Genomic DNA, 26,167 nt, shown 5'->3' on the forward strand with positions numbered 1-26,167 from the left:
GAGTCCTGGGCATACACAAATGGAGCTGCCCTGGCCAAGAACAATCATTGTCTCCATACAGGTAAGCCATTCCCAGAGGACTAGAGATAGACATGAAGGAAGGACTAAGGGTGATCAGGGGCCAGTGATACGTATGGACTTGCCTGGATGAGCTGCTGCTGCCTATTATACATGTGTCAGAGGGTGGTTTCCAGTGATCAGAGAAGTCCCGTACAGGCCACTGTGTGGGAAGTAGCCTATTGAGGACAGTGTCATGGATGGGGAATAAATTCTCCGGAGCATTCACATAGAGTGAACACAGATTTATTGAACAGGCTACAGGAGAGCAGTATGGCATGCAGCACAGCTAGGAGCTGACTACTGCTGCCAAATGCTGCCAAGGAAAAACAGGCATGACAATCAAGGCTTTCTGCTGTCCCATGGTCCACAACTTACGGCATATACTTGTAGCAGTGGTAGTGGTCCCCTCTTAGTTAGGGTGTGTTTTTCTGATTGTCGCTCCCCCTCTTCGTGGAGGAACGACACTAAACCCTGCCTAGGCTTCATATCCGAGTCACGGCACCATTATGTCGCTCCCCCTCTTCATGGAGGAACGACACAGGACCCTGCGCTGTTCTTTCGTCTGCTCGGCCCTCCCCGGGTTTGCTGCTGGTTCTTCCCGGGTTGGCTACTGTCCCTTCCACCTCCGTGGAAGGGCAGTTCCCCCTGGCCACATTCCCCACTTCCGCAGGGGAGCGGCACACCGCCGGCCGGCTCTCTCGGGGGCTGCACAGGTGTTCCCTTAGATGTTCCCCTTAGATGTTCCTGGTGCATGCCGTCTCTCTCCTCCCTTATAGTCCTCTTCTGCCAATCCCAACTCGGCTGCCCACACGCCGAGTACGCTGCTCTCCTCCAATCAGGAGTAGGTCCTACAGTTTATTGGTTGAACTGGAGGCAGCTGCGTAGAAGCTGTTTTCTCCTCTCCCAGCGCCATATTGTGGGAGAGCAGATGCATAGAATAAGTCTTAATTCCAGTAACTCAGTCCAGTCCAGGTTGCTCCCCACATCTGATGATCCAATAGATTTTCCCAAGCAGGTGACTTGCATTTCTTGGTGGGGCTGGAGAGCTTGCAATACCCTTGGCTTTGGGACTTGCCCAGTGCCTTGAGGTAATCTCTATACTATGCACAAAGAAAAGGACCCTGGAGTGAGAAAATACAAAGATACACTAGCAGATTTTTTTTTCATGCTATTTGTTGAACGCTTTACTTAACATAGAGTTAATCATATGTGCATCAAGTTAGCTGAAAATAGATTTTAGGAAAAAATAGGAGTGGGAATAAGAGGGGAGGAGGAAGAGAGGTGGGGGTGTGGGTGGGAGGGCGGGTACAGTGAGAAGAATCACTGTTCCTAAAGTTGCATTCATGTAATTCATAAAGTTTGTATTTCTTAAATGAAAGATTTCTTTGGGGGAAAAATGATATACTAGCAGTAAGACATGCTTTTGATGGTTAACAGAAAAAGAAAAGAAAGCACTGAAAAGAGAATCCAAGGAGATATGAGAACAGAATATAAACAGACATATGATAGTAGGCACAGAGTGTGAATATTCTTGTATCCTCAGATAATAGGATACTTCAAAAAGTTCATGGAGAAATGAAATTGAAATCTAAGCCTATCATGGTGCCAAAAATTGAAATCTATACATCCTTTTTTCATGATACACATTTTATATGAACTTTTTAAAGACTTTTTAAAGACTCCTCACAGGCATGGATTTTCAATTCTTTTGTATCAATATAAAATTATCCCTTAGTTCCATATCTTTCAAAGTTTTTGAAATACCCTGTATTCATGGCAACAAAAGAACAACCCTCACAGAAGAAGCAAGAATTAAAAATGTGCCAGTTGATGGTGTCATCATCTCACCAGCTACTCCAGAGCTGACCCAGTGGGCACCCAGAAAGTGGGCATAGCGGCAAGTGTGGAGGCTCTATGTGCTCAGTGGTCTTTGCTCCTGCGTGCTGATCTACAGAAAGCTGGTGACGAATGATCAAACAGACAATAGACCAACCTTGAATCCCAACCTGAAAACCTCCCTTGAGAAATGCCTATCTGATGACTTACAACATTTGGGTACCTTTATTCTAGAAAGATCAGTGTTTGTTTTCTCAACAGAATAGCTGAATATTCAGTGTTTGGGTTTAACTTTCTTGAACACAGGGCTTCAGTTATCATTGCTATTTGAAGGTGTGTAGAGATGGGATCTTGCAAAATATTGCATCAGATCTACTAACTTTAGAGCAAAGAAGGTTTTGCTTACCTGGAACATACACCACCAGATGCCGCCTAACTCAATAAGATGTAACAAACATGTTCTAAGAAATTTCTGAAGACCAAGCATGGGCCAGTATCAGAAGGCAAAGTTCGAGGGAGCTGCAGCTTTTCCTTCAGATACCTAGCAGGTGTTGATGCTGAAAGTTGAGAAAGATCATTAAGAAAACTTCCCTAATAATGTCAGCTGTGGCAGACGAACAATAGCCACTATCAGAAATGCAAATCACACCCAAGTCCCTGTCTCCTTTATAGAACAAAATCATAGTTGTCCGGGCAGGGATGAGAGCAGCATTAGTGCCTCAAGGCACTGAAAAACCATTGCACACAATACAAAGCTCTACATGGAGGCAGGGCAGGAACAGCTGCAAGGCCCCACACTGCAGTTAGAAGAGGCTGAGGAGCAGTACTGAAGGCCGCATCCACAAGTTCAGGAGGCGGCCAAGACTGAGACTTATCCAATGCAGGAGAGGATGTCTTTCCTCGCTGCCTTCGGCTGTGAAGTTTCAAATGTTGAGTAGAAATAGCTGTGGACCACAACAGGGCAAATATCAAGAGGCAGAATCTCACTAAGCAGCAGGCATTGAAAAGTTATCCCTGGGGAATTAGCCCACACCTCAACATGAGCTGTAGCAACGGGTGTATGAGTGCTTTGGTGTGCCGAAGATGATCATATAACACAAAACGACAAATCCAACAAAGCTTTGGCTAGATTTACACAAACCCCAATGCTGAAGCTACAGAAGGAGGGAAGTATGCTCATTTCTAAACATAAAATATACTCGTCTGAGATCTGTGCTATGCCACTTAGCATAACTATTATTAATAGATTAAAAGCTCCAATAGAAAAGTTAGGCAAAATGCAGGAACAGATGATAACTAGCAGAGGGATGCCAGCTATAGAAAAAATTCCAATGAAATTGAAAACACAGTGATGAAGCTTTCTATGTATTTTATATTTCAAATCTGAAAAGGAAATTTGGTTGTCCTTAGATAGGAACTAACTTTATATTTGTACAATATGAAAGCTAAGACTGATTTAACCTATCAAGTATTTTTTTCATTTTGCCCATACCATTTTTGGATTGCTTGCATAATAAATTAATATAAACAAGCAAGTCCAATAGAAAGTTATTTTACTCAGCTGTGTTTTAGTACGTCTGTGTATATGCATGTATTCAATGTCTAAATGTATCTTTTACCTAATTTCATAAAATTTAACCCAAATAGCTGAATTAATTTCTGCACGCAGGACCTAGTATTCACTAGACAGGTTAGGGAACAAAGATAGGCAAAGGCTTTGTGTCTGAAATGAAGAATGCTACTTATTCTAAAAATTCCTACATAGACAAATATGCAAGCCTGTAGGCAACAAAAATTTTCGCTTTAAGCTTAGGCTAAAGCTCCTAGGGAATTCTGTTAAATTAAGTTGTTCTGTGAGAACACAACACTTCGTGTGACATAAAACAGCCCCCAGCAATTTACTAAATTGCTTTCTCATTAAGTTGCGTTTTGAAAAGTATAAATGATCAGTTTAAGCATTTTCCTCGACGTAGTACACACAAGACAAGATCAAGAAAAACTCAAATTACTCTTCAAATAGTGTGCCGGGAATGGTGCTATAGAAACAAATAATAATCATACAAATTCTACTCCTATGTACTGTTGTTAATAATAGTATTTGTTATTTGTTGAGTGCTGACAGTAAGCAGGCACAGCCTCTGCCCTGGGGGTTTATAGTAGAAAGGAGGCAGCCAAAGAAATGTGAAGAAAGTAGACTGTATAGTGTGAGGCTCTGGGCTTATGTCCATCCATAAATTTCTCTTCCTTTTCTCTTCATTTCCTCCTCTTTATTCCTGTAAAACACCTTATATAAAGTAACTTCTCCTATAAAAGGATTTTTTTTTAGATTTCTCACAGCTAGTTTACATTAAATAATTCATGAGCAAACTTACACTTGTAATAAAGATCTTTAATGTAGTTCAAGTAAGTATCACGCAACCTCCATGAGAGTGTTTCACAGAGAGAATTTGAAATGCACTCCATAAATATTTGTAACATAATAAAAATATTTGTTACTAAAATTATTCTGACTCCTTCCCAAAGAAGGGGTCTATTTTAGTTGGATAAAAAAAGGAGGTGAGACTTGTTAATTATACACCACTGTTTCACAGCTGTTGGATGTCTTTGTTTTACTTAACAAGTTCTCTGTTATATTTGAGCCCTGGACTTTATTCTAAACCAACTTTTCCTCAAGAAATTTTTGAAAAGTTTTAAAAAGTAACCTCAAATATATATAATTTATATTTTTATTTTTTAAAGACACCTTATAAATATGATGTAGACTTACCCATTGAACATTTGGAAATCATCAGTTTAATGTGATATAAATCACTGTTTAGATCGACAAAAATATTGTAATCTTCATAGAAGTGAACAACATTATCACAAAGCGTTTTAGAACAAAAAAAAGCAAGATTTAGCACATCTAAGTATACTTCTGAAATGAAACACTAGTTTGTAATCTGTCTTCAAATTTTACGAGTTTATTTATCCTGAGATAACATTTGAAAGACTTTCCAGAAACAGGAAACATAAGTTTCTGGTTCTAATTTAAATAGTCATATGATATGTGACCTTAATGTAGTAAGAGGTATTCCGGCCAGGGTAATTTCTTCTATGGATCAAGTGTATTTTTGTTAAATTGTAAAAATTTAAAACAAATGTCTCCCTCCCAAGCTGGGAAAAAAAAAAAAAAAAAACCTCAAGGGCATCATCAGTCATAGGTTTAAAACACATGCCCAAATAATTAACAGCTAAATCATAGTAGGAAAAAAATAAGAGCTTTTCCTGAACAATTTGTGGTATTTATTTAGTCTTCTCTTAGAAGCCAATTGTTCTAGAATGACTGATTTTCTCTTTGCACTTTCACTCAATAAACATTAATGAGTCAATTATGTAAAAATGAAAAAAGCAAACAGAGAAGCATTGAGCACTTTTAATTGAAATTTTTTCCTTTAAAATTCTTTAGTACCTTTAAAAGGTTATAGAAAATTAAATGACAATAGAAGACATTATTGAAGTTTCTCCCCTGCGTTTTCTCTAGTATGCTAAATACATCCACATTCCCTTGAAATATTTCAAAAGATTGTGATTTATTCTGCCATTTCTTTTTGCATACTCATACGAATATTCATACACATATTTCTGAGGAAATGTTAGGCACATTACATTATGACATCTTTAAAATTTTGTAAATAATGTATATCTTTCAATATCATTAGTAAAATGTGCATTTTTTAAACTAACTGAAAATTTTCCATGGTAAGGTAACAGGTAATTGGTTAATTTATTTCACCTGATGATAATGGTGGCTGTGCGGTATTCCTCTAGCGCGGTAGCACAATGAACAATGTTGCAATCAGCACCCTTGCACAGTACTCTCAGGTGCCAAGTTCTTCTACTTCCCACACAGAATTCTTCAGGTGGGACTGCGGGGTCAACAGCATGTGTCATTTTAAATTTTGTATAAGATGACCAGGTCCAATTCTACAGAGGACTCAACAAATACTCTTAGAAGAAGGGTATGACTCACTTCAGTTAGGTGGTTGAAAAGTATCAAAACATTCTATTTTGCAAAAATCTGCATTATTCACCCTAATGAAGTTGAGTAGCTTTGCACAGGATTATTATCCATTTATATTTTGTCTACTCTCAACTTCCTTTACCCACTTTTCTTTCTGATTGCTGGCTTTCTTTTAAAATTAATTTATAGTAGTTCTTTCTATACTAGAGATGTTAACCCTATGTCTGCCATGCGTTTAATGTACATTTTTCTAAAACTCAACTTGTGTTTTTCTTTATTAATTTCAGTTTTTCTGTATTGTTTCAAAAGGCTTCCCCAACCAAGGACTATCCAAATACTCCCTTGTAATTGTAATGATTTTTTTTTTTTTGCCATTGGCATATCAGCAGCAGAGACGCACAATAATTTCAGTGAGAGAAGCAGGTGTTTGTGAGTTTATGAATCACTTCCACACGTGCCTCCAGTGCTCCTTGGGGGTGCTCTCAGTGATGGACATAGAGGCTGGCTGATATCGAAAGGGCTGTTTGGTGTAGCCTGGGAGCGAGCTCTTCTTTCACAGAGAGCTTTTGATGAGTATTCATGGGGCATAGATGTCTGCAGTTCTGGGACTGCTGCAAGTTCATATGCTTGGTCCTTAATCATTAATCCCTGTTCATTTATCAGTACACAGACTTGCTTCCTGCCATCCCTCGGCCAGGTCAGGAGAGCAAAACAAAGGTGCGGCGCTTGATCCTGGACTCCCTGCTCTTCAGGACTCCTGACAAAGCTGGAGCAGGGCAGCGTTCCACTTGGGATCGGTTGGTGGCAGCAGATCGCACACAGAAACCTTCCAGCCAGAGTCCAAGCTATTCCTCTTTAGTTAGCTGGCCTCAGAGAACCTCCTATGGAACAACAGGTAGAGGAGGCAGGACTAGGGCAATGAGGACGCTCGTATCTGTGAGCGAATTGTTTATGAAAAATGAGACCTTCCGGGTCTGCTTCGAGGTGGCCCTAGGTGGACAGGATCTGTTTAGTGGGAGAGTTATCTCTGGACATCCTTAACTGGATTCCTTTCTCCCTCCCTCTTCCTTTCCCTCCCTTCCTTTCCACCTTTTCCCTTTTTTCTATCAAAAAATACTTACTAAGCAACTACTATATACCGGGTACCTTTACAGAAACAGTGGTAAGCAAGGCAGCACAATTCCTGCCATCGCAGTGTCCAGATTCTAATGAACTGACTCAGTTCATGGCTGGAAGCCCAATTTTCTGGGTCCCCTGCTGTTCCATGGGCAGGTATTCAATCTCAATTGTGACCCAGTAGAAAGCCACGAACTATTTAAAAAAAAATGTTTCTTTTCATCTTATTGACATTACGGAAAAGTGGAGAAACAAAGATATCTTCCATCTGCTGGTTCACTCCCCACACACCTGTAACAGCCGGGGTAGGGGCAGATGGAAGCAAGGAGCCTGGAACTCTGTCCAGGTCTCACACATGGGTGGCAGGGACACAACTGCTTGAGCTATGACTGCTGGATACCATGGTACACATCAGCAGGACGCTGGAATCTAGAGCGGGACCGAGACCCAAACCCAGGCACTCAGACATGAGATGTGGCCATCCCAGGCAGCATCCTAAATGCTGCACTAATGCCCACCACGAGAGCTATTTTACAAACAGGATAGATTACTTGACGAGAAGGGCATAGCAATGCTCCTATATTCTTATGATCTCCCTTTTGATTCTGGGATTGTATCTTGCCATTATCCCATACTAGGCTGAGGTAACTCACCCTGCCTTGTGCCCTCTGTTAAACACCCAGGGTAAAGAGTTATCTCCCTTACAACAAGCCCAGTTGAAGAAACTTTGGTTATTTAACCAGCATTCAAATCATGCCAGCATTAGGATCAGCCGGTAAACAGGTTGAAAAACATTCACTCACTCACATGCTGTTCACGTATGGTTTCCCCCAAGATCAGAAGCAAGAAACATTTTCTGTTTGCTTGCTTTACCGTGGTACCATGAGCTACAGTAGAACATCTCCTGGCTTTGACAATGAGCTCCTGGAATACCTGATACCACTGGACTCCCAGAACCTTCAGAGCCAGCTGGGGCTCTTACTCTTCCGTGTATGTGTGTTGCTGGTGATGCTCTCTGAATTCTTTGAGTGTGATTATTAATCTAATAGCCAAACATGAAAACCCTTGAGATATTAGAATCTTTCTTGTTCCTGTGGACCAAAACATGGAGACATAATCCAGTAGGCACAATCCAGGGAGAATCTGTATTTTGACCTATTTCAGATTAAAAACAAATTGCTTCAATTGCTTTACATTTACAAAGATAAAGGGGAAATATTACTAAATCAATGCCTTTCTATCAGTTGCTGGAAACTGTATCTGTTTATGCAAGTGAGAGAACAACATCTAGAATAGCAGCCAAAACTGACTAAACTTCCAACAAGCAATTGTATTCTTCAAGGCTCATCTGTCATCTACGCAGGAGTTAAATAGGAACGTGAACAAAGTCCCTGCTCTGTCTCTCCCAAGCTTTGCAAACAGTTGCTGATCTCTATGGTTTCCCCAGTAACTCAGGGTAGCTTTGATTTCTTGTTTTGGTGTGGAGGGGGAGTTCTAGTGGTTTCCATTTGGTGTTCCATCGCAAGAGCCTGGACCCTCTGAGTCTGGGATATCCACACAGGAGATCTGTCCACTCCACGATATCTCTGTTCTTGCACCCATTCAAAATATGGAGGAAAAACACAGTGTTGAGCCAGCACCGTGGCTCAATAGGCTAATCTCCGCCTGTGGCGCCGGCACACCGGGTTCTAGTCTTGGTTGGGGCGCTGGATTCTGTCCCGGTTGCTCCTCTTCCAGTCTAGCTCTCTGCTGTGGCCCAGGAGGGCAGTGGAGGATGGCCCAAGTGCTTGGGCCCTGCACCCCATGGGAGACCAGGAGAGGCACTTGGCTCCTGGCTTCAGATCAGCGCAGTGCACCGGCCGTAGCGCGCCAGCTACAGCAGCCATTGGAGGGTGAACCAACAGCAAAAGGAAGACCTTTCTTTCTGTCTCTCTCTCTCACTGTCCACTCTGCCTGTCAATAAATAAATAAATAAAAACACAGTGTTGTGACCTGTTCACCAAAATCCACTTTCTGTTTTCACTTGTGGGGAGCAACTGGGAGCAACTCGGACTAGACTAAGTTACTGGAATTAAGACTTATTCTATGCATCTGCTCTCCCACAATATGGCGCTGGGAGAGGAGGAAACAGCTTCTACACAGCTGCCTCCAGTTCAACCAATAAACTGTAGGACCTGCTCCTGATTGGAGGAGAGCAGCGTACTTGGCGTGTGGGTAGCAGAGTTGGGATTGGTGGAAGAGGACTATAAAGGAGGAGAGAGACAACATGCACCAGGAACATCTATCTGAAGGAACACCTGTGCAGCCCCCGAGAGAGCTGGCCGGCGGTGTGCCGCTCCCCCGCGGAAGTGGGGAAAGTGGCTAGGGGGAACCGCCCTTCCACGGAGGTGGAAGGGATGGTAGCCAACCCGGGAAGAACCAGCAGCAAACCCGGGAAGGGCCGAGCAGACAAAAGAACAGTGCAGGGTCCTGTGTCGTTCCTCCACGAAGAGGGGGAGTGACACTCTTTTTTTTTTTTTTTTTTTTTTTTTTTTTTTTTTTTTTTTTGACAGGCAGAGTGGATAGTGAGAGAGAGAGAGAGAAAGGTCTTCCTTTTGCCATTGGTTCACCCTCCAATGGCCACCATGGCTGGCGTGCTGCGGCTGGCGCACCGCGCTGATCTGAAGCCAGGAGCCAGGTGCTTCTCCTGGTCTCCCATGCGGGTGCAGGGCCCAAGCACTTGGGCCATCCTCCACTGCACTCCCTGGCCACAGCAGAGAGCTGGCCTGGAAGAGGGGCAACTGGGACAGAATCCGGCACCCCAACTGGGACTAGAACCCGGTGTACTGGCACCGCTAGGTGGAGGATTAGCCTATTGAGCTGCGGCGCCAGCTTCTGTTCTCACTTTTAAAGTGTTAGGATATACTCCTACCCAAGCTTGCACAGAGTGAGATGATTCTGTAGTCAGATTTTGCCAGAAGAATGTGAGCAGGCATGACATGGGCCACTCTAAGGCTCTGTGGAAGCAGCTTCATGTCACAGATGGATGCAGGGGACAACATAGATGGAGAAGACGGAGGTCTCTTAAGAAGGAAAGAGTCTGTGTCCCGAAGTTTCAGGGACATTGTTTAGGCCGATCGTGTTAGTGAAATACACCTCTATTAAGTTTCACTCTATATTGTTTTTTATAACAGCTTAATGAATGCAAGAAATGTATTTGTATTGGATTTCAGCCACAATATATTTGAGATTAGATTTATTACTGTCATTTTACGAATACCACGTGGATTCAAGACTTTACTTGGCTTCTTATGAGTCAACTCAGAACAATGCACATTTAAGATTTTCAGAAACCCCCTGATGAACATGGAAATGGGCATGGGTGTTGGGTCTTCAAGTATTAGTGTTTGCGCACAGCTTGTGCCCACTCATAAGGCCCAAAGGACCTGATCATACTTTATTCCTCCAAACGAAGTATTCTCAGCAAATGGTTCCAGATTCTTTTCTCGCAGGCAAGGAGGAAGATTCACTTCTGTACAATGTTATCACTGGGTCTTCTCAGGGAAATTCAGGCACTTCAGTACAGAAGGAGCTGTGGGCTGGGCAGGACCATTGATTGTAACAGATCTCTGGACCTAGGGGATACTTTCATTTCTTTCATTGATCTATTTCTTAAAAATCTGGGTTATTAATTTTTAAAATGTATTTAAAAGAGAAAGAGAGAGAGAGAGAGAAAGAAAGCAAGCGCTCTTCATCTTTTGCCTCATTCCCCAAATTACTGCAATAACCAGGGATGCGCCAGGCTGAAGCAAGGAGCCAGAATCTTAATCTGAGTCTCCCATGTAGGAGCCAGGGACCAAGCCACTTGAGCATTACCTCTGCTCCAGGTGTGCCCATTAGCAGGAGGCAGGAATTGGAGCCAAGACTCAAACCCAGGCACTCCTTATGTGATACAGGCATCTCAAACAGCACCTTAACCTCTGTACTGAATGTTTTTTGCATTTTTTATACCTTTAACACTCAAATCAAATAGAATCTACTAAACTGCCTAACCATTTCACTCATAACAATCTTATATTAGCAACCACCAAATCCCTTGGGTTCAGATCACTGAGATTCTCTTGAGATTCTCTTGTTAGTAACCACAGTCAATTTGCCTGTGCGGTTAAGGTCATTATGTCACCCATGACTCTAAATGCCTATGAGAATGTAGAAGAACACTTCAACTACACCCCACGTCAGCATTTGCAGTCAAAGAACAGCCACTAACATATTTTTAAACAGGATGGTACCCAAGGACTTGGGCCCTGCACCCGCATGGGAGACCAGGAGGAAGCACCTGGCTCCTGGCTTGGGATTGGCGCAGCGCCGGCTGTAGCAGCCATTTGGGGTGTGAACCAATGGAAGGAAGACCTTTCTCTCTGTCTCTCTCTCACTAACTATCTGTCAAAAACAAACAAACAAACAAACAAACAAAACCAAAAAACAGGATGGTACTCCTGTTACCAATATATTTCTCAAGGCCTCGGAAAAAGAAATAGCTTCCAGGCCTTGTGGGGGATGTAAATTTTATATGATCAATTTCCTTCAACACTGTAATCCTCTGGTCTTCGGAGTTTTTCATAAACAAGGTACCAAGAAAGTAAGCAAGTTCTGGACTAACGGGAGGTTGGAGACTTTTTAGTCCATTCATAAAAACTCCTGGGATTTCACTCACAAGCCAGGAGTTGAGAATTTTGGAATCTGGGCCTTCATTGCCTTGTGTAGAGCCATGAGAAGCAAGGACATGACCTACTATTCTTAAATTCCACACAGCAAGTACTGGACTGCAGAAAATTCTACTTCCAGTACATATTTCATTCCAGGAGAAAACAAGCATTTAAAAAACTCTTTGTTGCTGTGTGCACTGGACTGACAGATTTCCACTGAGGAACTACAGAATGTTTGATGCCTCCAGCCCCGACCACGCACAGCTTCCTGGATTTGCTGGAGTCCTTTTGACTGGAACCTACCTTATGACAACCAATTTAAGTTATGCTTCTTGCTTGTAAGAAATATGATTTGCCTTTGAAAAGGTGTAAAAGATAGGATTTCATTGTGTAACCTAAAGAGTTGATAAAGGCCGGAGCCGCGGCTCACTAGGCTAATCCTCCACCTTGCGGCGCCAGCACACCGGGTTCTAGTCCTGGTCGGGGCGCCAGATTCTGTCCCGGTTGCCCCTCTTCCAGACCAGCTCTCTGCTGTGGCCCAGGAGGGCAGTGGAGGATGGCCCAAGTGCTTGGGCCCTGCACCCCATGGGAGACCAGGAGAAGCACCTGGCTCCTGCCATTGGATCAGCGTGGTGCGCCGGCCGCAGCGGCCATTGGAGGGTGAACCAACGGCAAAGGAAGACCTTTCTCTCTGTCTCTCTCACACACTGTCCACTCTGCCTGTCAAAAAAAAAAAAAAAAAAAAAAAAAAAAGAGTTGATGAAAAGACTAAAAGCCAAGCAGGAACCACAGGAAGCTCTCATGATAGTCAAGGCCCTACCATCGGAAGGGGCAGCTGGGATGATCTGGTCGCTGGCTTGAGATACAGAAGACGTTACTGGGACAGTCATCACCACAGGCACTGGACACGCTGTTGAAAGGCAGAAAATTAGAGAACTACCTCTTCCTTTGTGCTAGATTTGCCAGCAAGTTTAGATCACTAATCTGCAGCCTACCTGACAAGGAGAATGCAGACCTGGAGTTTATGGCTACGTCAGTGGAAATCAGTGAAGCAGCTTCCTCATCCCTACCCCCAGCCTAGCCTTGCATGGTTCTCCACTGTGATTCCCCATCACACAGGACGGGAGGTCCCAAAGGATGGGCAAGTAAACCGAACAAAGCAAATGTGCACCCCACTGCTTTCATTTCATGCCAGTGGTTAACTTCCAATTCCCAGACAACAAATACAGTATTTTTCAAAATTATTTTTTTGCCAGTGGAGGCCTTTTTGTTTCATAATAATTCTGAAACCCTTTTTTTTTGACCCCAGCCTTCTCTCTCTCTCTCTCTCTCTCTCTCTCTCTCACACACACACACATACACACACATATACACACACAATTTGAACACTTACAATCATAAATGGTCAACACAAAACCCACATCATAATCTCCTGTTAGTCATTGTCTCACCTGTGGGACAAAGCCATCTTGGGTTGTATTTGTTAAGTATCTAACAAAAGTTCATTGAGTGTTTAGCAGGCTAATACGTCCTCTCTAGGACCTGACACCACCACTGGTGTTAGAATTCAGCATACTGCTACCTGAGGGCAAGGGTACTAAAGTATACAATGCAGAACGCTTAGTTAGTTAGTGAACATTCGGTGGTTGTAGTCTGCAAGCGATGACCACTGGGCCTCAGTGGGACGCTGGCCAAAGGAATGCCACAGGGAAGCACAAGCAGGGAGCTCTTGGCTGTGAATCAGCATTTCTGAATGTGGACCTGGAGCCCCTACAGTCTGTGTACATGATCAGTGAGCTTTCAGTGGCAGGGAATTTCTGTATCTAAGATCTACTCAATACTTGACAAGGTCGCAAACATGACATTAGGTTGTTAATGAAACTGACAAACTTTATTATTATTATAACCCACTTACACATTACTGTTTTGAGGAGTCAGGATTCTAATTTTCATGTTTTAATGCTGGCTTCTTTTACTTCTGTGAGAATATTAAATTACCTATGCAAGTACAATGCAAGTACCAATTATACACTGAGTTTTATTTGTAGCCTACACAAACCTGGGGCATGGCATGCCTGTAGTTGCACTCAGAAATAAAACATGAGGCCCATATGCCTAATCCTCCCAAAAAGAAAAAAAGATAAAAATTTTACATAATATTTATATACTATAAAGTGATGAAAATAATATACCCCTCATAACAAAAGTTTCTCAGAACTTTCATTTATCAATATTTCCAAGCCTACTAATCAAAGCCCAGAAGGTGCTCCTGACACAGGCATGTCATATGGGAACCAGTTTGAGTCCCAGCTGCTCCACTGCCAATACAGCTCCCTGCTAATGCTCCTGGGAGAGCACTGGAAGATGGTTCAATCTGCACCCATGTGGGAGACCCGGAAGTAGCTCCTGGCTCCTGGCTTTGACGTGGCCCAGTCCTGACTGTTGAGGCTGTTTGGGGAGTGAACCAATAGGTTCTCTCTGTCGCTCCTCTGTCTGTCTGTAACCCTGCCTCTCAAATAAGTAAATCTTAAAAAACAACAACAACAACCAAGCTGTTGCTCTACAGCTGATGATGGGTGTGAAGATACTGTAGATCAGCAGGGCCACAGATGGAATGAACAGCATCATGTGAAGCAGGAGAGGGGTAGGAAAAGCCACAACCTGGAACGCAGAGTAAATGCAATTGCAAGGTCAAAATTTAACCTGCACCAGCTCCAGCCAGTGAGGCCATTTAGGGAGTTAACCAGTGATGGAAGATCTGTCTCTGTCACTCTCTTTCTGTGCCTTCTGAATAATTTTAAAAAAGTTGTCATTGCAAAAGTTTGTCTCTTTCTCTAAAAACTTAATGAAACTCTCAAAGTTAAGCTTTTACATTCTTTCTTGTTCTTCTTTCCCAGATATGTTCTTTTCTTCTAAGAAAATAGCTCTTGGCACTACACAGATTTGAAAGACCAGCTTTCATCCGAGAACAATTACTATGCCTAGGCACAGAGCAGGGTGAATTTAACATGTCCCCTAGAAGTCAAGAAAGCAGGACAGTTACGTATTTTTGTTTTAATTTGTTTGTCATGTAGTATTATGCTGATATTTGTCAACATACTTTGCTTTAAAATAATCTGGAAGGTACAAGTGACAGATCATTTCTAGGAAGTAGAATTGTGAGACAGTGGGCGGGGTTTGGAGAATGCTACATACTATGCTGAAAATTACAAGTAAATACTATATCAGGGAAAAGGATCAGTAGTCCCACAAGGCACTGTTATGTCATAGAGCAGTGAGACCTGGCCTGGTGCGTTTAGTGCTTCATAAAGCAAAGAGGAATGGTGTGTGACGAATAAATAGCCATCAAAGCGAGTGTACAAGATGGGAGGGCGGCCGGCGCCGTGGCTCAATAGGCTAATCCTCCGCCTTGCAGCGCCGGCACTCCGGGTTCTAGTCCCGGTTGGGGCACCGGATTCTGTCCCGGTTGCCCCTCTTCCAGGCCAGCTCTCTGCTGTGGCCAGGGAGTGCAGTGGAGGATGGCCCAAGTGCTTGGGCCCTGCACCCCATGGGAGACCAGGAGAAGCACCTGGCTCCTGCCATTGGATCAGCGCAGTGCACCAGCCGTGGCGGCCATTGCAGGGTGAACCAAATGGTAAAGGAAGACCTTTCTTTCTGTCTCTCTCTCACTGTCCACTCTGCCTGTCAAAAAAAAAAAAAAAAAAAAATGGGAGGGCACATGTTTCAAGGGAATAGCATGTGTAGTCCTGAGACAGGAAACCACAGTATGTTGTAAGAATTTGGAGAAGTCCAAAAGGGAAGAGTGGAATGGGATGAACTGAAGGCACAAAAGAAGCCAGATCAGACAGGCCCTTTATGTTTGAATTTTGAACTAAGAGCACTACAAGGCCATTGAAATGCTTCGACAAGAGAACACTGTGTTTCATTTTAATCGATCACTTTGGTTATGAGAAAGACTGGATTGTGGTGGACAGGCTGGAGAAAGGAGATCAGCTACTACTCAGGGGTGACAGTGGTTCCACTGAGAGATGACGGCATCATCTTAGTGCTAGAAGCACCAGAGAGAACGCGGGAATTTAGGAGCCAGAGATGAAGAAAGTCATGACTTGATCACTGGATGTGGGTGGCAGAAGTGATACATGACGCACAGGTGACTTTCAGGGCTCATGTTCTGAGCACCTGGATGGACACCGTGATCTTTTCCTTTTTTTTTTTTTTTTTTTTTTTTGGACAGGCAGAGTTAGAGAGAGAGAGAGAGAGAGGGAGAGAGAAGTCTTCCTTCTGTTGGTTTACCCCCCCAAATGGCCGCTACAGCCAGCGTGCTATGCTGATCAGAAGCCAGGAGCCAGGTGCTTATCCTGGTCTCCCATGCAGGTGCAGGGCCCAAGCACTTGGGCCATCCTCCACTGCCCTCTCGGGCCACAGCAGAGAGCTGAACTGGAAGAGGAGCAACTGGGACAGAACTGGCATCCCAACCGGGACTAGAACTTGGGGTACCAGCGCCGCAGGCGGAGGATTAGCCTAGTGAGCCTCGGTGCTGGCCAACCGTGATCTTTTCTAACCTCTGGTCACTGGTGAAGGGTCTCTCTTTCCCAAACATCTACTTCCTGGTAGTGAAAGCTGAAGCATTGGGAATGACACACATTGAGCTTAAATCTCTTGTTCATTGGAATTATTGGGTGGTAATGTACTTATAACAGATTTCACCAATGTTAGTTGTATAATTGGAATCCACTTGGCTACCTAGCAGCATAATGATGGCATAGAACATATCTGCACCCAAGGAAGTTCCTCACACCTCTTGGCTTTTTTGCCTCAGGCCAGCCTGGCTCCTGGCAGTGCTATATTTTCTATCACTTTAAGTTTTGCCTTTTCTGGACTTTCATATTAGTAGAAACTTTTTGCACTTACAATAGTACTTTTGAGATTCATTCATAATGTTGCATATTTTAATAGTCCCTCTCCTTTTGTTCTGCAATAATATTCCACTACCACAATGTATTCCATTTTGTCTATTCACTATGGATGCATATATGAGCTGTTTGCAGTTTTTGGCTATTAAGAATTTAGCTGGCACGAAAGTTCAAGTCTTTTGTGTTTAAGCATATTTATTTTCTTAGGGTAACTATGTAAGAAATCGGTTCTGGAGTTGAATAGAAAAATGTGTATTTAAAAGAATGTTAGAAACTACCAAACTGTTCCAAAGGGGCTGCGCTAGTTTTCACTCACTCGATTAAAGCCCAAGAGTTTCAGTTGCTCCACATTCTAGCAAACATTTGGTGTTGAAAATGTTTTTAATTATATCCATTCTAAATGGTACAGCATTGGCTGGCTGTGGGTTTCCTTTGTATTTGATGTGTATTTCCCTAGTTACTGACATTACATTTTCATACATACAGATATGAACCTGGGTCCTTATCTTACTCTAGTTACTAGAATTAGCTCAAAAGCAACCGCAGACCTACATGTAAGAGTAAAAACCATTGACTTTGTAGAAGAAAACATAGGAGAAAAGGATCTAATCTTGGCTTAGGAAAAATATGTTTTTTTTTTACTTTAAAAATTTTTCATACACTTAATTTCACTTCATTTATAAGGGGAAAGGAGGGAGGGAAGGAAGAGAGAGAGAGAGAGAGAGAGAATCTTCCATCTGCTGTTTTACTTTCCAAATGCCAGCAACAGCAGCCAGAGCACTCCAAAGTGGGATGTGGGTGTTCCCTATGGAGGCTTAAATCATGCACCAAAGAGCCATCCCAAGCAAAAAAAAAAAAAAAAAATTTCTTAGATAGGAAATCAAAAGACAATTCATAAAGGACAAACTAAAAAACTGAACTGTCAAAGTTAAAAATTTTGTGTGTTAAAACATACTGTTTAGTACATGAAAAGGCAAGCCACAAGCTAGGAGAAATATTTACAAGATATCTATCTATTTAGCTACTACGGGGTTTTATCTAGAATATATGTCTTTCTGTTTGGCCTGGTTTTAGTGAGAAGTACGTGACCATTCTTATCAATGGCTTCTTCACATAATGCAACTTTGTTTTCTGCTTATTTTTTAGATTTTCTATTTTTGCTTTTTAAAGCAATTTGATTACTATGCCTTGGCATATTTTTATTAGATATGTTACACTTGCAAATAGGCATTAAAATTTTCATCAAATTTGGAATTGTTTCAGCCATTATTTTTTCAAATACTTTCTCTTCCCATTTTGTTTTTCTCTTCTAGAACTCCAATCACTCATATGTTGGATGTTGTTGTTTTCCTATGGCTCATCAACATTCAAGTCATTCCTTCTTGTCCTTGTCTCTCTATGCCAGTAGTTTATTTTTCTGTGTCTTCAAGTTCACTTATCTTTTCTTTTGCTGTTATCTGATTGGCTGTCAATCATTAAGAGTTTTTCGTCTGAAATATTGCATTTCTAATCTCTATAATTTCATACTGAGTCTTTTTGAAGATTTCCTCATCAGGCTCATGTTTCCTTCTGTCTTATTTACAACATACCTAGAATGGCCGCTTAAAACTTTTTCTTGAATTTTTTTCTTACTATTTGTCATGTCTGGATCTGTTTTCACTAATTGACATTTTTGTCTTTGCTATGGGTCACATTTTCCTGCTTTTTGCATGTGTGGAATTTTTAATTGGATGCCAGAGAATAAGAATTTTACATTGTTTCTGTTTTTAAAAATACTGTTTTTCCTTTAAACACAATGGGCTTTGTTCTGGTAGGCAATTAACTTACTTGGAAACAGATGGATCCTTTTTATACTCATTTTTAAGCCTTTTTGGGAAGGGCACACAGGAACCTTAATTATAAAGTCAATCTTGCCACAGCATTAAGCGGATGGTGGTTTAGGAACAGCATCTACTTCCCTTGGTATGTTGGTGTCCTTCCACTCTTGCTAGTTTGGCCCAGAGCTTGCTGCTTTCTCCCCAAGGATGTAGGTAGTTTCTTCACACACATCTACAAATCACAACATGGTACTTTATAGTTCTTGTGGCAGACATCTAGAATTCTCTCTTTGTGGTAGTATTAAGTGTTTGCCCACAAATTCTTTGTTATTCCTCCCATCACACAGGAGATTTCCTTTAATTCTTTCCCATTTGACCATAAGTTGCACTTAGTAAACCCGACCTGTCCGATAATGGCAGAAGTTGTGATGCCCCAGTTCTGTCCCTGGGTTACCAACATGCTATCCCTTCCACTTGGGTGCACTCTAGCTTCTTCTTGGACACCTGCTTTAAGGAAAGCCAGAAGTTTCAGGCCATTTTCTTTTGTGACTAGAGTCTGTAGGTCTGGCCAACAATTTAATCTGAACTTCAGAAATTGTGAACCAGAGCTATCCAGATAAGCCTCTTCCAGACTTCTAAAAAACTGCACAAGATAACAGAATGTTTGTTGTTTCAAGATGCTACACTTCGGCGTAATTCATTATGCAGTAATAGATAACTTATACAGATTTTGATATATTAAAATAGCCATTGCTGTAACAAAAACCTGAACTGTGAGCATGGTTTAGGACTGGCCATGGGGCAATGAGCAGCATATTACTAAAGTACCTTAAAGAAGCTTTACTGGGGCTGGTGTTGTGGCACAGAAGGTTAAGCTGTCATCTGCAGTGCTGACATCCTTATGGGTGACAGTTCAAGTTCAGGCTGTTCAACTTCCTATCCAGCTCTCTGCTAACGTACCTGTGAAAGCAGCAGAAGATGGTCCAAGTCCTTGGGCACCTGCCATTCACATGGGAGACATGGATGGAGTGGAGTTCCAGGTTCCTGGCTTCAGCCTGGATATCTGAAAAGGGAACCAGTGGATGGAAGTTTCTGTCTCGGTGTCTCTATAACTCTGCCTTCTAAATACAAACATACGTACATACATACATCTTTAACAAAAAATAAGTACTTCTTTAGATTTTGTTTTGAAATAATTTTGGACTAAAATGTGAAATGATAATACAGATATTTCGGAAGTCTTTCAGTTTCTATCAATGATAATGTTTTCTATAACCATAGCACATCATCAAAAGTAGGTTACTGAGATTAGCACAACAGTATTAAGTAAACTTTAGAGAGCTGAGTTGGATATCACCATTGTGTGTATCTAAGAAATTTTATCATACATAGATTTGTGTAAACACAACTGTATGACTCCTAATTTTGTCTCCTTTCCTCCTTTTTGAACAGAAATGTCAATAGCAGTTGTCACATGCTTGTCCTAAGACAGTATACTGGGTGTGTGGGACCCAAATGGATTGTTCCTTTGGCTTCACAAGCCTACAGTGGGATCTCTCCATGAGTACAAGGAGTGTTACTTAGGGGACCACAGGAGTACACTCCGCATACCTCAAAGCAAGGCAATGAGTTTCTGGACTTGGAGTTGATGCTGTTGCGGGATGACTCTTTAGAGAGACTTGGAAGAGGATGAATGTGTTTCACACGCAGAGGGATTACAAATAATTTAGGGCCAGGGAAAGACAGTGATTGGTTTCAAAATATTTTCATGAATTTTTGGATATTGCTCACTTTGTGCCCTGGACTTACTGGCTACTCTCATATGGAGAGAATATGACACACGTGATGGCATGCCACTTTTGAGATCAAGTTGTAAGAACACAGGCAGTCTTTCTCTGATCATTTGCTCCGAGGAATTACACGTCATAGGCAACCCTACGGACAGGGCCATTTAACAGGTTTCTGAGCTTCCTGCCAACAATCATGCAGGCTGGGAACAGAACTGCCGCCTCCAGTTAAGTCTCTGAACCCACAGCTTTGGCAGAGTTGACTGCAATCTTGTGAATGACCTTGACCCAGAAACATTCACCTTAGTCTCTCCTGGATGCTCGACCCTCAGAAACTATATAGGATGATAAATGCTAGTTGTTTTGAACTGCCGGGATTGTTGGCAGCCCTGCCTAACAGATACACTCCAGTGGCAACTCCCTCCTCTCTGGAATGCTGCCCTGGAAATTTCGGCCACCTTGCTCTACCTCAGCTCAGCCGGTTTTCAGGGCTGTGCTGCCTCGAGCTGGGAAGCTAGCCGGGGAACTGGAAGAGGTCAGCGCCTTTGCTGCTCTCCCTCATAGATCGCAATCCTACACTGCATGCTGTCCACTGCCTGAAAACCACAGTTGGACACATTTTGTGTATTTTCTGATTGCTTAAGGTAAGCATTAAATCCACTCCCTGTTAGTCCATCCTGGCCAGAAGAACTAGCTTATATCATGATCTTGAATGAGACCCGAGTTCCACTGGGAGTTGGTGTCCTCATGCAACGCCATGAAAGGGTTCTTTGTATTTTCTCAAGATATTAAATTTTTTTTCCCTGGGGGGAAAGGATTTAAAGTTAACTTCAGATTGTGAGTGGCTTAGTGCTGACGAGTGAAGAGAACAAGGAAAGGCTAAAGGCATCAAAGCTAACTTCGTACATGGAGAAGCCTGGGTTGTAAAATGCAACATGTGAGCGCCTTGTGCATGAGAACAGTTGTTTCCACTTACTCCCATGCTTTGTCATTCACCTCTTCCCAGTCTGTCCTTGCTCTGAGATCACGGAAGCGGTGCTCAGCTGATGCTAGCTACCATCTGGTGACATACGAAGTGACCTGTCTTAACCAACATATTTTCTCCAGCTGCTCTTTCCTGTGCTCCAAGGTGGGTAAAGCACACACATGCCAGTTCTGCCTTTTCTCCCCCATTTCTCCAGGCATGACTTACTCAGTTTCAAGCCAGACGCGTTCTTTCTTTCATGTACATACATACTCACATCCAGTTAAACTGATGCTCTGATTTGCACATCCAAGCCTACCCTAGCTTGAGCACAAACATTTCCCACATGCCATTTCTCTAATAGGCTTGCTCTCCCTGGAAGCAGATAAATCATGCTGATAGTGGTTGGTCACCAGCAGAGCAAGTGTTGTAACCCTGGATTAAGCAATTGGAATTGGACAATGCCACGAAGGAATCAATTTCCATCACCTTCTAGGGTGTCTTGGAGAACTTTCTGAGAATTTCCACACTGAGACAAAGTAAATCATTGAATTAGGCAGGGTGATGTAAAAAAGAGACATGAGAGAAATCATTCCTACTCTTCAAAAAATTGACTGTCTTGTAGGAGAAACAAGTATACAAATTATTCCAACCCAAAAGGCTGAGGAAGCCTTTGAAAAAGTCCCAATAAATTACAACAGTGCTTCAAGTGGAAGAAAGAGCAGAGCCGGCCGGGAACTCGGCAAACTTCTCTGTAACAGTTATTATTAACTTGTACTGTGAGGGATTGGAGGGATTTGTGCATCATCGGGGGGGGGGGGGGGAGCAAGGATGGGAACTTATTTTGGCCACTTGCGTTTTTTAAGCATATTTAAACTTAATTGTCTGGCTTAGTTTTAAAAAATCACAAATGGATTTCAATGAATACATACATTAAGCATCCCTGCCATAATTTTTTGTTGTTGTTGTTGTCGTCAGTATTGCTAAAAACAGATGTGAAAAACATTTAAGACCAATATCCTACTGAGCTGTTTCACGGAAAGGAACTTTTAATCTTAAGAGCCTGATGTCCTTCTTCAAAATTAACTACCTCCGAGCTTTTGCCTAGTTTTAAGTCCATATAATTGAGTGCTTGCAAGCAAGGTCCTGGGAAACCCAGGTATTTTTTGAGTATCTGAAACTTGTACCCTAGTTACTCCAGTTTTCAAGACTTTTACAAGACAGGCTTGCAGACACAACACTCTGGGGAAACTCACCTAGAGGGTCTTCGTGTTTGCTTTTCAACTCCAGAAAAGTCAAAGAAAGTATTCTAGGAGCCGGCTTATTCAAACAATGGCTTGCCTTTGAAATAAGATAGTCTGCCTCCCTTAAAGGCATAGTGGTCACCTTTGACACGGGCATCAGAAGGTAAAACAACAAAGAATGTGCAGGCACCAACCTCAGGGCTTGGATTTTTTTTTAAAGCTGATTTTGCATTAATTCTCATTTCTAGGTATCTGGCCTCAGCCCGAAGATGCCAATGGCGGGACAGATTAGATCAGACATCTTGATGCGATGGCTTCATGTGGCTGAGGGGGAAGTCTGGAAGGGAGAGAAGGTGCCATAAAGGTAGTAGAATATTTGTGGTTGGGTTGCCCCCAAAGAGCGCAGAAGTAGCGATATCCCTTTGTCACGGACAAAAGGCCAAATTGTCTCACCTGGTCTGGGGTCTTAGGAAAACAGGATGTGATACTGAGCTCTCTAAGTTTATTCTCCACTGGCAGGAGTGGGAGGAAGGGAGAGAGGGTGGGAGAGAAAGAGGGAGAAGGGGACACACACACAACCGGAAAGCTAGGTGGGACCGGAGGCGCTGCCCTGTCGGGGCGCCTCGTGTTGTCCTGGGAGCCCTCGAAGCCCACCCAAGATGAATTACCTGATCCCCAGACATGGAAAACGCCCCCCTGACAAGGCCCGGCGGACACACCAAAGGCCTCCGGTAAAGCCGGCGACAGCGCCGTGCTCGCATCTGTATCAAGTTTTGCTTCCAGGGCTGTCTGCGCCCCGGACAGACTCGAACCCGAGGAGGAGCCCGCCGAGGCCCGGCTACCTGCACGCACCTCCGCCGGCAGCCGCAGGAGGTGCGGATGCAAATAGCGACTTGCCGCGCGGCCAATCAGGAGTGAGGCCAGGGAATTTAGGTCCCCACCCCACCCAGCGCGGCGCGTGAGCACGTGTGCGGTGTTCTGGGACCTTTGTCCCGCAACGTCACGCTTGGCGGGCACCCCTTGGTCCTTTTTTTTGTTGTTGTTGGATCGGCTTTTTTTTTTTTTTTTTTTTTGCTTGCTCCTCCACACCCACCGCGCCAGTTGTGTCCTCTCCTACCCTGCACTCATCCCCTCTGAGCGCAGCGGCCTCCCGCGCGAGTGTGCGGAGCTCCGCACACCGAGTTGCGGCGCCCGGGGCAGGCAGCGCGCCCCGGCTCGGCGGGCCGGCCCGGGGCAGCACTGCGCACGCTGCGCGCCCCTGACCGCGGGTCCGTCCGGCGGGGCTCGCCTCTCGCCTAGCTCGGCCGCGGAGGCTCGTGCAACGTGCCGAGCACCGAGAGCGGACTCCTCACCTAACTCGCCAGGGAGCCGGGGCGCTCCGGGCCGCGGCGCTGCCTTCCCCGCTCCTCCCCCCGTCCGTCCCCGCCCGAGCTCCGGCGGCCTCCGGGAGTCCCTCGGCTCCCCCCACCACCCCCCGCCCCGCGCGGCAGACAAAGGGCCCGGGCAAATTCGCCGCCCGGCCTCCCAGCGCTCCGGGGAGGCGGCTGCGCCCGCGGGGCCAGAGGCGGCGGCCGCGGGAGCGCGGCACGGGCCGGAGCCGCGAGATGCGGCTGACTCGCATCTGCTGCTGCTGCCTGCTCTACCAGCTGGGCTTCCTGTCGAATGGGCTCCTTTCAGGTAAGTTCTCGGCCGCTCTGGCTGCCTTCCCAGGTTCCCCGAGAGGAGAGCGAGCACACACGGGTGGGCAGGGCTGGTGCCGCCCGGCGCGTGCGGAGCGGGGATGGGCGTGCAGCTGCGGGGCCGAGCTCGGACGCGGGGCGCGCTCCTCGCGGCCTCGTGGTAGCCGTCTGTGGAATGGAGTTTTCCTCCGCCGAGAGCAGTAACCGTTGCAAAGGCGCATTTACGGCACCTGGAGGAAAAGTGGGAGGCGTGCCGCGACACACACTGAGCGCTTTGGCATGCGCTGCGCTGGGCTGCAGCCTCTGCCCCGGGGTTTTCTGTTCCGCCACCGAGTGCGGTCGCCCACCTCGGCCGCCCCCTCCCCCATGTCATCGCGCCTCCAGCCCGGTCGCTGGGCTGCGGGGCCGGGGGCGGGTGGTGCCCGTCGCACTGGCGCGAGCGCCGCGTCTCCGTGCGGACCGCGAGCCCGGGAACGCCGGCGCTCCTGCAACCGCGGCGCTTTACGCCCTGCATTTCTCTGTCTGCCCCGCCTGCAGGGCTGCAGTTCGCCCCCGACCGCGAGGAGTGGGAGGTCGTGTTTCCTGCACTCTGGCGCCGGGAGCCGGTGGACGCGGCCAGCGGCAGCGGGGGCAGCGCGGACCCGGGCTGGGTGCGCGGCGCGGCGGCCGGCGGAGGCGCCCGGGCGCAGGCTGCGGGCAGCTCCCGCGAGGTGCGCTCGGTGGCCCCGGCGCCCCTGGAGGAGCCCGCGGGGGCTGAGGCCCGGCCCCGGCCCCCGTCGCCGCAGGGGGGTGAGGAGGACGAGGAGCTCGAGTCGCAGGAGCTGCCGAGGGGATCCAGCGGCGCGGGCGCCCCGGCCTCGTGGCAGCCGCCCCCGGCCCCGCCCCCGGCCCCGGCCCAGCCAGCCGAGCCCGACGGCGACGAGGTGTTGCTGAGGATCCCGGCCTTCTCCCGGGACCTGTACCTGCTGCTCCGGAGAGACAGCCGCTTCCTGGCGCCGCGCTTCGCGGTGGAACAGCGGCCGAGCCCGGGCCCCGGCCCCACGGGGGCAGCGGCCGCTCCGCGCCCTCCCGCGCCGCCCGACGCCGCCTGCTTTTACACCGGGGCGGTGCTGCGGCACCCGGGCTCCCTGGCCTCTTTCAGCACCTGTGGAGGTGGCCTGGTAAGCGCCTTCCCTCCCCAGCTCTGCCCACCCCTGCCCTTGCTGCTCCTCCTCTTCACCCCGCAGACCAGGCTGCTTGGCATGCACCCCTTCCCCCTTTCTGTGTGTTCCTTCTGCACTGCGTCCCGGATGGCACCCCCGCCCCCCGCCCCGGGCTGTCTACACTGCGTGCCTCCCTGCCTCCGGGGGAACATCTCCAGGGTGGTGCGCTGCACCCAGAGGCTAGTTGAATGGATAAAGGACCTTCATACAGAGTGTCAGGTGTTGATTTCAGTCTATGCAATTCGGCCTCCTTGCCTTCTTTTCCCATTGGCTCAACTTCCTTCTGTTTCCCAGGGTTTTCTAAAATAAGCTTCCACGTGGTGTCTGTGAGACTGGAAGACCACCAACCTGCTCCCTGCTGTACCTCCTTCCTGCCCCCCCTCCCCAGGTGCCCCGCGTGTTGTCTTACAGTCGGGTCCAGCTCCCTTGCAGCTGGCTGGCGTTACGCACACCCATCACCACACTGGACGCCTGTTCCGTGTTCCTGTCAAAGAGGAGCGTGGAGAGGTAGACGCCCCAGGGACGGGCTGTGGACTTAGGAGGCAGTGCCATCCAGTCAGGATCCAAAGGGTCCAGTACCTGGGAGCGGACACTGAGTTTCCTAAGGGTCACGTTTTATTTGACTGCAGTTTCTCTCTCTTCTCTACACTGCGTGGTGGGACATAGACAAGATGGGCGTGGGGAGCGCTTTGTTAAATCTGTTGGGAACGGAAGCCCTTGCTCTGTGTGGCTCATGCTTTGATTTTGCTCTGTGTCCTCACCCAGGGTTTGGAACCAATGTTACCTTCCATAGTTGGCTTTAACTGTGTGTGTGTGTTTGTATGTGTGATGAAATACACAGGTTTAGCACATTAGCCC

The 26,167-nt window shown here is 45.6% G+C and overlaps 1 protein-coding gene and 1 long non-coding RNA gene across 6 annotated transcripts in view; one reads left to right on the plus strand and one right to left on the minus strand.

The window, feature by feature from the left end:
* Window positions 1–287: 287 nt before the first annotated feature.
* Window positions 288–25,789, minus strand: LOC138850136 (uncharacterized). 2 transcript variants are annotated; one of them, XR_011389708.1, is made up of 4 exons: window positions 25,719–25,789; window positions 19,394–19,496; window positions 2,303–2,453; window positions 288–1,181 (listed from the first exon to the last, which is right to left on the minus strand). It is a non-coding gene; the product is annotated as an uncharacterized lncRNA (long non-coding RNA). The 2 variants fall into 2 exon arrangements; XR_011389709.1 differs by lacking the exons at window positions 288–1,181; window positions 25,719–25,789 and adding an exon at window positions 22,623–22,765.
* Window positions 23,698–26,167, plus strand: part of ADAMTS19 (ADAM metallopeptidase with thrombospondin type 1 motif 19) — a 223,286-nt gene continuing 220,816 nt past the window's right edge. For 2 of the 4 annotated variants that reach the window (XR_011389707.1, XM_051844183.2), the window contains exons 1-2: window positions 23,911–24,105; window positions 24,645–25,267. Coding sequence is in view for 3 of the 4 variants with exons in the window: in XM_051844183.2 (XP_051700143.2) it covers window positions 24,033–24,105; window positions 24,645–25,267 (696 nt within the window). In the remaining variant the exon portion in view is untranslated. Of the gene's footprint in view, window positions 24,106–24,644; window positions 25,268–26,167 lie in introns of all 4 variants that reach the window. The other 2 variants (XM_051844182.2, XM_051844184.2) reach the window with 2 other exon arrangements.

The sequence above is a fragment of the Oryctolagus cuniculus genome, chromosome 6 (genome assembly GCF_964237555.1).
Source record: "Oryctolagus cuniculus chromosome 6, mOryCun1.1, whole genome shotgun sequence".
Classification (NCBI taxonomy): Eukaryota; Metazoa; Chordata; class Mammalia; order Lagomorpha; family Leporidae; genus Oryctolagus; species Oryctolagus cuniculus.